Genomic DNA, 10,590 nt, shown 5'->3' with positions numbered 1-10,590 from the left:
GTTGGCTTTGCGTGTGCTTGACAAAAGTCAACATGAGAGATGGCTTTTGTCTTGCTGCGTGGAATACAAGAGACATACCTTCATCATCATCATTTCACAGCTCGACAAATGATTCTCTATCTCTTTCTCTTCTGTTTTTTTTTTTTTTTTTTTAATCTTTTACATATATAGATGATAGATCCATTATTTTGTTTCCTTCACACGAATTTTTGTACGTCTCCTTCAAACGATTAATATGTTCAACTGTTTATAATAAATATGTAATACTATTAATTTATACATACTTTACATAACATTTCATATATATAATATTAGAATCACACACTTGACTTTCTTAATATCTCTATATATGATAAGTTAATTTTGATATAAATTTTATAGTGTAAAGTTGTTCGTTTAAGACAGTTATCTAACTCCATTTAATAGAACGTCAACGTTCAATTAGAAGACAATCACCATAACTACAGTTGTTTAGCGCATATAACTACGCTTATCTACAACATTTATTTTTGATGTTAGTAACGTGATATCGAAAAACCTTACAAGTTAGCACCAAAAGAAATAAGGAAGGGAATTTTACAACTGCATTTTTCATTTTAAAACTTAAGTTTAATAGTTTTACGAGTTGTATTATATAATGGCAATATACATATATCCATGTTAAAGCTGAGAATTCAAAGTGTACCAATATATATGTATATCATCATAAATCAGATACACTAGAATTTATCCCGCGGTACACCGCGGAGCTATATTTTTTTAGTAAAGAAAAATGTAATTTGATTAGTAAATTAACTATATATGACTAATGTTTTACATATTTTAAATGTATATCCCTTATTATTTATACATTAGTTAATTTATAATTTCTGTGTTTGAATTTTCCCGGTATACCCAGAGATAATTGTTTACATAATCGTAATTTAATTGGATAAGACGAATATTCTAATATTGATGTTGTTAACAAAATAATAAATGAAAATTTAACCCATGTTCTAGCATTTGATTATTAATATTTTAATTTTATACTAATGTTACTATAGCCCGTTTTGAAATATAACCCTATTTGTGAGATTTTTAACTTTTATAAGTCTAAACTTTCATAATATTTTAATTTTTATTAAGTTTAAACATAGAAATAATAATATTTAATTTAAAAAAACGGTGTTAAAATATGAAAAAAGTAAACCAAGTGAAAGATAGAAAATATTATATAGAATTCTGATAAAATAATATTACTGTAAAAATGATATAAGTGTTAATTTTTTTTCTTGAAAAGAACACTATACCGATGGATTTCATAGAACTCAGTTTTATATAATTTTTTTAAGGCACATGACTTCCAATTAACCAATCTAATTTTTGTTTGACTCAAACTTTGAATCCAATCTGATATTGATGGTGCAGTATCGTAATTGTAACTATTTTTTATTAAAAAAAGAGGACATTAAAAAAAAAAAAAGAGGACAATAAAAAAAGGAAATTTTTAGGAAATTTTATTTAATAATTTTGGTAGAACTAATTAGTTTCTATAAAAACATTTCGAATTTATGTATAACAATTAAACCAAAATATATATGGCATATGCTCTTCTAACAATTAAACCAAATTTATGTATAACAATTAGCTTCTATTAAAAAATAATTAAATATTAAATGTTAATAGCATGCTTGTAAATAGGTTCCAACTCTAGAATTTATTTGCTAAATGTCTCGAAAACATGTATATATAGATAAATACACCTAATTCATGGACTTACACGACGGCAGACGATACTTGGAATTATTGTAATTTAACTTAAAAGGAAACAATATGCTGATTGGTTGTAGTCTTGTAGAGGTATAACAATAATTTAGACTACGCGTAAGAAACAATTGCATGATTAGTGTCCGCCTCCAAAAGCTAACTAACAATGTGGTTTTAGTTGGTGTTGTTGATATTTTATTTCATTAATAAATTAGTTCTTTCTTTTTTTTTTCTTTTCTTTCAAACTTTTGTTTTTCTCTTCGTTGCTGTCTTATTATTTTGTTATTGTCTTGCAGTTGTTGGGTTTACATCAACCTGTCCTACTAGCATATAAGATAGTCCAAAATTAATATATTAGGGTCTTAAGAACAATTGATTTTATAATTTTCTTTGAAATAATAGCAAGGATATTTCAGTGGTTGTTTAAGCTCTATTTTTGTCTCTTAATTATCACATGCATGCATCGATCCGAATCATAACAACAATACTGTCGGAAGTTTGTTCGAAAAAAATATTACAAGTTACATAAAATAGATAATGCGGCCATTGTGGATAGAATTTGAGCTTATTAAGACAATGAGCACTTTTTAAAAAGTGGAGCATAAACTACCCATATCACAAAACCCAAACTAAAGTACCCATTCCTTATTTTTTTCTTTCGAGTGACTATTTTCCTAAGAAGCTCATACAGTTTCTGGTTTATGTTGCCTTTAGTGTCGTACTTCATTGATTTATGTGCTTTACTTTGGTTATTTCGGTTTCGACATGGTCTCGTACATTCAAACCTTATAAAGAAAAGAAAAAAGCATTTCCTCCAAGTCTCCTAATCTAGATATAAGCAGATCTGCTTATATCTTTAGATACTGAAAGTATGAAATGGTATCCTCCGACTCTCCGAGTCATGCTTTGGACTTGTGACCATAATCAGAGAGCAAAAAAGAGATTTATATAAAAAGGTCTAGCTCCTTCGATTAGCTTGGATATATATATAAGACAAAGAGGTTTAAATACAGCAATCAATGCATAAATCAAAACAACTAAGCTAAAGCGTATAGAGATCATCAAGACTCTCATTGCACGTAAGTTTATCATGTCTAGTATAGAAGGAGAGTATTAGAAGTACCGTAATACAATATCTTGTTTATGGTGGTTTAGTGTAGTTAACTGGCGTCTATGCTTTAGTTTGGTTATTTTGTATGGGTTTCGATGTGATTGTACTAAACCTTTTGTGTATCCCCTATTTAATATGTTAGTTTACATTTTGATTACGGCTACATGTAGAAAATCTGAAAATTAATAAGTTAGTTTAATATATGATTTTTAAAAAATTAAAGGAAAATGAGTTGACAACAAATCATCAACAATATGTGACTACGGACACAAATTGGATAGTAATACCAATTAATAAGAAAAAAAGGTAGAATACGACCTCCAATTATAAAATTGGTTAGTATATCACATTCACTTGGTTATCCTTAATTAAATATAATAAACCTCCCAAATCCTCACGTTTCAAAACGTAATATATTCACGATTTAGTAGACCTTAACTCTAAGCCATATTACTTACAAAAAAAACATAACCATATCGATACACATTATCGCATCATCATCGCAGTTTTTTTGTCTGTTTTTAACGGGCTTATCACAAAGTCTTTTGACCCAAACAAAAGTGTAAATTAGGCCCATTGAACCCAAACCTTTAACACTCTTCGCAGGTCTTCTCCACACATATGAGAGATGGAACCGTAGCCGTTTGATTCAGATTCTGCTGATTAGCCTATTCATCTATACCGTTCATTTATATATGTTATAAGTTTATTTTGGTTTTAATTATGGAGAAAAATATAATTAATTTAAAGTTTTCAATCCCGTCTTCTCCAACTAAAACTACTGTAGTTCTCTCTTCTCTCACAAACACTTTGCATTAATAAATCTTCTTTCTTCTTTCTCTGTATCGTTGATTCTGATAGAACCCTCTCTCTCGAGCTCGTGGTTTTTTTTTTTTTGACCTATCATCAGATTCTTCTGGAGTTGCTTAATTTGTTTAATCAGATAGTGTTCGTCTTTGATCTATCGCCACTAGATTTGTTTGCTGATAATTTCATATATTTGCAGTTCTCTCGGCTTATGATCTCGAGGTACTATTAATAATTATCTCCTTATTTTTTTCAGGATCTGATCCAATTCGCTTTTATTATCTGATCGTGATCTCTCGATTTCCTTCTATTTAGGTTTTTTGAGTTTTTTTGAATTATCATGTCGTTGTTGGCTTTGGTTGTGATCAGTTTTGGGATTTTTTTTGCGTGTTGTGAATCCAATTGCATTGTTTAGATTCCGTCTAATGTCTTATGAAGGATTTGTTTCTTATTGTTGAGCTCGTTAATGGGAGTGAGTAGGGCTCTCTCAACTGTTCCTTTGATACTTTGCTCTTAACGCGGAAACTTAGATAAATCTGCATTGGCTAACAAAGCTTTTGGTTTTTTTGGGTTTCAGGTAATGGTCACGGAGCTGTTGCACCTGGTTTATTTAGGGATACTGCCCTGTTTTGGTACTGTTGCACTGTCAACAAACTGATTATCAAAGAACTTTTGCCCTACGGAGATTTTTTTTTTGTTCTTTTGCACTGAGGAGAGGGGACGAGGGAAGATGGCAAAGATGATAAACAAGACGCTTGTTCTTACTTATATCTACTTGCTCATCTACATTATACTTTCTTCTGGAGTTATACTGTACAATAAGGTGATTTTTTAGAGTTAACTATCTAATGTTTACACATATATGTGTTGGTTGCAGATTTGTTGGATTTTTGAATGTTACATACTTTGTTTCCGATTTAAGAATTTGATGTTTGACTTATATAGCATGTTGTGTTTCTGACATGGAACCATAACCAAAAACCTTTTTTTTTTTGTATCAATGGGTGTTGAGTGTACTATTAATCTATTATTTCCTAGTCTCCCTGTCTACATGGGATGATAGTATTGTGATGTAACGTCAGGTGTTTGATATGAGAGGGCTAACTATAGCTGTTTCTTGTTTCAGCTTTTATTTAAGTAGGTTCTGTCTTCTAAATCGTGTCCCTTCTGTTGCTTTTAATTGCAGTGGGTTTTATCCCCAAAGTACTTCAATTTTCCACTTCCTATAACGCTGACAATGATCCATATGGGTTTTGCTGGATTCGTGGCTTTCCTTCTTATTCGCGTGTTCAAGGTATCCTAAACTCAATGAATATGGAGTATGCTTATGCATCTTATGTAATGCTCTCTTGTAAAATATATGATCTTGTTTATGGATCCTTAGACTCCTTTTGCTAGTGCGGTGATAAGTTTTTCCTCTGTTATGTAGGTTGTAGCTCCGGTTAAAATGACATTTGAAATGTAAGCCAGCTTACTCGGTATTTTTCATCTATTTTATATTGTTCTCTTGTATGTAAGCCCATCGCCTCTCCATTTTGACACTCTTTTTGGGTCCAGATACGCAACCTGTGTTGTACCTATAAGCGCCTTCTTTGCATCAAGTCTCTGGTAAGTTCCTTCTGTAGACAGTAACATAGTTTATTAATGATCTTCTTCTGAATACTCTTTTTAATTGCTGAATCGGTCATCGAGCTCTGGAAAACTCGTTCTTTTCTAGGTATCATTGCTTCCCAACTGTCTCTTCACTATCATACATTCCCCTTTGTGCAGGTTTGGCAATACTGCGTATTTGCACATTTCTGTTGCCTTCATTCAGATGCTTAAAGCTCTAAGTATGTGAAGGCTTTAACATTTTGGATACAAATCTATTTTGGTATAGACTTTCTGTTCATTTTACAAATGATATTAATACATGGCTATGAATTTCAGTGCCAGTAGCAACATTTATCATGGCAGTTGTTTGCGGCACTGACAAACCAAGGTGCGACGTGTTCTCGAACATGTTGCTGGTCAGTGTTGGAGTTGTGATATCCTCTTATGGGGAAATTCATTTCAATGTCGTTGGCACATTCTACCAGGTGACAGGCATCTTTGCTGAAGCACTTAGACTGGTGCTAACTCAAGTTCTTCTCCAAAAGAAGGGTTTGACATTGAACCCTATTACCAGCTTGTATTACATAGCTCCCTGCAGGTATATCCACCCCTGATTCTGCTCAAACAGTTACATTTCATCAATAATAAGATTCATTACCAAACCATGGTTCCAGTTCGTCTAACTATATTATGTTACACTATCTTCTCTCATTATTACTTATTGCTAGATGTCAAGTTCTGCTTCCTCTACTACAGTTCAGCACACATAATCTTTTCCTTGACATGCTATGCTTCAAATTTGTGCAGTTTTGTTTTTCTGGCCTTACCTTGGTATGTGTTGGAGAAACCCACAATGGAAGTTGCACAGATCCAATTTAACTTCTGGATATTCTTCTCCAATGCTCTATGTGCTCTTGCCTTGAATTTCTCCATATTCTTAGTAATCGGGAGAACAGGTGCAGTAACCATCCGGGTGGCTGGTGTTCTCAAAGACTGGATTCTCATAGCCCTATCGACTGTCATTTTTCCTGAGTCCACAATCACTGGGCTGAATATCACTGGATACGCGATAGGTAGATTTCTTCATATCACAACAAATGTGATTGCTATAAACATCTCGTTGTCCTCCTTGACTGTTTGTTTCTCACATAACTATCTATACTTGTCATCTGTTTTGACACAGCGCTATGTGGTGTTGTTATGTACAATTACATAAAAGTAAGGGATGTCAAGGCGTCTCAACCAATTCCTGACAGTCTTCCAGATCGAATCAATAAGGTCAGTCAAACATTCCCGATCCCTAACTCTCTAGCAGGTAGAGGTTATGTACCCGGTTGATCTCAGGCTTGTTTTAGGTTCTCGCTAATCCATAAACAGTGTATCTATAAGCCGTCTTAGAAACCTGATAGCCTCCCATATTAACAGATATGGTTTAATCACAATAATATCATCGTCCTTCCTAGAGAACCTCTAAACTTGCAAATTACTATGTGGATCCAATGACTTTTTCCTTTCTTCTAAATGTAACAACTGATGGACACAATCATTACACAGGAGTATAAGATGGAGAAGAAGTCTTCGGATAAATTCAGTCCTAACGACTGTGGAAATCCCAAGAGTAGGAGCTGAGATAAACGACGAGGAAGCCCCTTTGATCACGTCCCGGTTGTCTCATATTGGTCGGACACAGCTCGGAAATCACGCGGTCTAAGATGTTGGTATACACGTATAATAGACATTTTGCTTCCCAATTTGTTTTTTTTTTTTTTGTTACTTAAAAAATGATACCGAAAAAGAAGCTGCTGCAGCATCTAGACCGTCTGTCTTGGTGTCTCAGGTGAAAAATGTCCCTTCAAAATCCAAATTTATTATGAAATAGAATAGCGGAGATTATTACCGATGATTATTAGGTTGAAAAATGTCAGAGTCGTATATTCGTTTGTAGTGAATTGACGTTTCAAGTTATATATTTATGGTCTTCATTTTTTCCATCATCAGTTATGTTCTAACTTTTGAGCAGAAGCATCTTTTCTTTGAAGTCGATTGTTTAAAGTTCGTAATATATCTCTTGAAGGTAAATTCCGATTGGAAAGAGTAGTAATATCAGTTCTCCGGTAATAGAAAGGCGAAACAATTAAGGTTACAATAATTTCATAAACACTCATGGTCAGAACTGAGTTGGTACTTTTTAATCACGTTCTTCGTTTTTAACAAGTTACAGAAAGTGAAACCATATGGGCTGTTAAAGCTAATAAATCGTCTAATACTCTAATGGCAATTCCAGCTGTGTCCTGAAATTTTCTACAGTTGGACGAAGAAAATGAGAACGTGAGAGAGTATAACATGGTCTGAATTTTATACAAAAGATGAGATAAGTTACTACTACAAAAGGAAAAAAGAGAGACAAAAGCTGAAATTTACACACCCTCCAATCAAAACCCAGATTCAAACAAATGGGTTAATTAAGCAAAAGAACATCAACATAGAACAACAACCCCAAGCCTCGGCAACTATCAAAGCACACAATGCCAACAAACGCCAAACCCTCTCTCTCATTCATGAAATGGAGTGTTAACAAATGAAAAAGCAGAGAAGATAAAATATTGAACCTCAAGATGCAATTTTCCTCATTTCTCGTGAATAAATATACAAATAGATATATATATATTCTCCCGTTAGTCTTGATTCCTCAAGTACAATAGCTTCCTCGATTGCGCTGGAGGAGCTAATCCTGGGATGTCCCTAATGTCTTTGTTATTCGGGTGTACAATCTGAAGAGTTTATACAAAAACCAGAGTTACAAATTTGCCAATCACAACTTTCATTAGAAAGAGCAAAGACAGTACCTTCACTACGATAATGGCTATAACACCGCATACAATGAGAAACAGGAACGCCATTATGCATTTATCGGTAGCCACCTGAAATAAGTTGACATTAGGATTCAGGTTCTGTGGTCAAGCAAAAGAGGAGATGTCCATATGAGGTTTACACACCTGTCTCCCTATCTCTTTCACCAGCTGGGATGCCTTCTTGATAGAGAATTGAATGGTGTCCAAGTGGTTAACTACGCGTCCCATTTGATCCGTCTGCAAAATTTTACAGGGTGTTTCAGACTCTACCCATAAGATTAAGATGGAAGCAAAGAAGAAATGCTTTGCATTACCTGTCCCTTTAAATTAGCTGCGGTTTGAGTTCCAACTTCGAGTGTTTGTTCTACAACCTGAAAGGAAAGGAACAAGAATTTTACCATAGATATAGTAAGTTAGTAACAAAGGCTACGGGAAACATTCTTCCTTCTGTAACTTACCTGTTTTGAGCGCTCAATGGCCTGATCAGTCTCATCCATTCTTCTCGTTCCAGCATCAATAAGCTCCTGGTTTGACATAGCTATACATAATAAAATGACATAAGCTCGCATATCCCAGTATTCACATTCCCAAAATAAATTTTTCGCGCCATATCCAAACAGATTTTCTTTATGCGGGAACCTATGTTAAAATCTCGGAACAATACATTTCTAGCAAATTGGGAATAATCTAGGCCAACGATAACACTTCTAGCCATTACTGACAGACGTCATAAAATGATGTCAGACAATTAACCAGAGAGCATAAGTTACCCATCCAACATAATTCAAGTACATATAGTATCAAGGAATCTAAGCTTTCAAGCATGACAATCTCTTTATGTTCTAAGCCAACTCATAATTTGGTCGCAACTGAATAAACAAGGATGAATAAGGACTCACAGGAAGCCACTTGAACATTTTCCTCAGCTGTAGGTTCGCCACTAACTCCAGCTCCCATATCAAAAAGTTCAACTTTCTTGTTGCCAAGGGTACTCATATACCTGAGATTCAAGACCAAGACTCCAAGTTAATAAATATAAACACATTAAAAGCCAAACTAAATCCTATAGAGATAATTGCTGAACGGATGGATATGAAATCAAAAGCCCAAAAGGAACAGGTATGAGATTAAAATAATCAACTCCTTAAAGAGTATTGATAGAGATACTAACGTTTTTCTTAGTGCAACGTAAGAATTGAGCTCCTTGATCTGTAACATAATAATACACAAGGACAAAGTTAAACCCAGATGTTAAAAAATCCATACAGACAAAATGACACTCAATATCCGCCTTAATATATCTATTTTGTTACAAAATAACACAAAAAGATTGAGCAAACTGAATACGATTGAAGCTGCAAAAGGGAACTTTAAGAGATGCTGAGTAAGAGTAAAATACATTTTACTTGAGATGCATAACATTCATCAACACATGAAAACTAACCATAGATTGTTTCTCATCGTTCAATTGCTTATTAACTTGAGGAGAGTTTCTAGGTTCCTCATCCTTAAGTGCACGGTCGAACTCCTTGACCAAGCTGACATGAAGTAGACATAAGATTAAACTGAATCATGGATGAAGATTTTTACACTAACAAACTGGATGTCATAATAGCTCAGAAGCTCATATAGATGGTAAGCACATACAAACCTTTTACAATCTCGCATCTTCTCGGTAAGTTCCTCGAGTTGTTTGCTTTGTCTAGTAGAGTCCTTGATCTTATCCAACCTCTGGAAACCATTCCTACAAAACACACACAGAGAGAGAGAGAGAGAGAGAGAGAGAGAGAGAGAGAGATGATTAAAAGGGTGAATCTTTCGTTACCATTTAAACGAACAATTATCATCATTCCGGAAGTGATGACTTAAAATCTAGTTCTTGGCATCAAACCAAATTGAGCACATGAGGTTCAGTGAGATTGATTACTCAAAAAAAAATTGTCAATAACCCTAAAATATATATATATATATATATATATGAGAAGTGTATGGTAACCACGACACAGAGAGAGAGAGAGGGAGGGAGAGAGGAAGGGCATACGCGAGGGCACGGAAAAGGTCACGGATTTCGCCATGGATCTGCTCCAATTTAGGGCTCATAGGGAGATTGGAAGCCATGTCTCCGCCGCCGGGAGAAAACCGAAGAAAAAAATAAACCGGAATTGCTTGCCCTCACCTAAACCTCAACCGGAGAAACCTAAAAGAGATACAGAAAGAAAGAAAAGAAATCTCCCACTCCCCGGAAACTGATTCACCCGCGCATCCCAACCCAAATTTTTTTTTTTTTTTTTTTATCTTTTGTTAATAAGAAGAAAAAAAAACCCTAAAAACTAAAAACACCCTCCTCCTTAACTCTCCTAGAAGAGAAAGACCCCAAAAGAAAAAAGGAAGGTAAAAAAATCTAGGTGGTGTAGTGAATTGAACGAATGAAAGACGAAACAGAGAGAGAGAGAGAGAGAGAGAGAGAGAGAGAGAGAGAGA

General features: G+C 34.2%; 2 protein-coding genes across 2 annotated transcripts; one reads left to right on the top strand and one right to left on the bottom strand.

The window, feature by feature from the left end:
* Window positions 3,595–7,248, top strand: LOC104782154 (probable sugar phosphate/phosphate translocator At3g17430). Its single transcript, XM_019246786.1, has 10 exons — window positions 3,595–3,886; window positions 4,242–4,487; window positions 4,851–4,958; window positions 5,094–5,125; window positions 5,222–5,272; window positions 5,435–5,496; window positions 5,594–5,855; window positions 6,065–6,330; window positions 6,441–6,535; window positions 6,812–7,248. The coding sequence occupies exons 2-10, from the start codon at window positions 4,395–4,397 to the stop codon at window positions 6,884–6,886; spliced, it is 1,044 nt and encodes a 347-aa protein (XP_019102331.1). The 5' UTR covers window positions 3,595–3,886; window positions 4,242–4,394; the 3' UTR covers window positions 6,887–7,248.
* Window positions 7,591–10,584, bottom strand: LOC104782144 (novel plant SNARE 13). The gene is made up of 10 exons (XM_010507000.1): window positions 10,151–10,584; window positions 9,761–9,853; window positions 9,554–9,647; window positions 9,281–9,318; window positions 9,009–9,109; window positions 8,568–8,647; window positions 8,424–8,480; window positions 8,254–8,346; window positions 8,104–8,178; window positions 7,591–8,028 (listed from the first exon to the last, which is right to left on the bottom strand). The coding sequence occupies exons 1-10, from the start codon at window positions 10,225–10,227 to the stop codon at window positions 7,933–7,935; spliced, it is 804 nt and encodes a 267-aa protein (XP_010505302.1). The 5' UTR covers window positions 10,228–10,584; the 3' UTR covers window positions 7,591–7,932.

This window comes from Camelina sativa, chromosome 1, assembly GCF_000633955.1.
Source record: "Camelina sativa cultivar DH55 chromosome 1, Cs, whole genome shotgun sequence".
Classification (NCBI taxonomy): Eukaryota; Viridiplantae; Streptophyta; class Magnoliopsida; order Brassicales; family Brassicaceae; genus Camelina; species Camelina sativa.
Note: the sequence above shows the minus strand (reverse complement) of the source record. Positions and strands in the feature narration are given on the sequence as shown.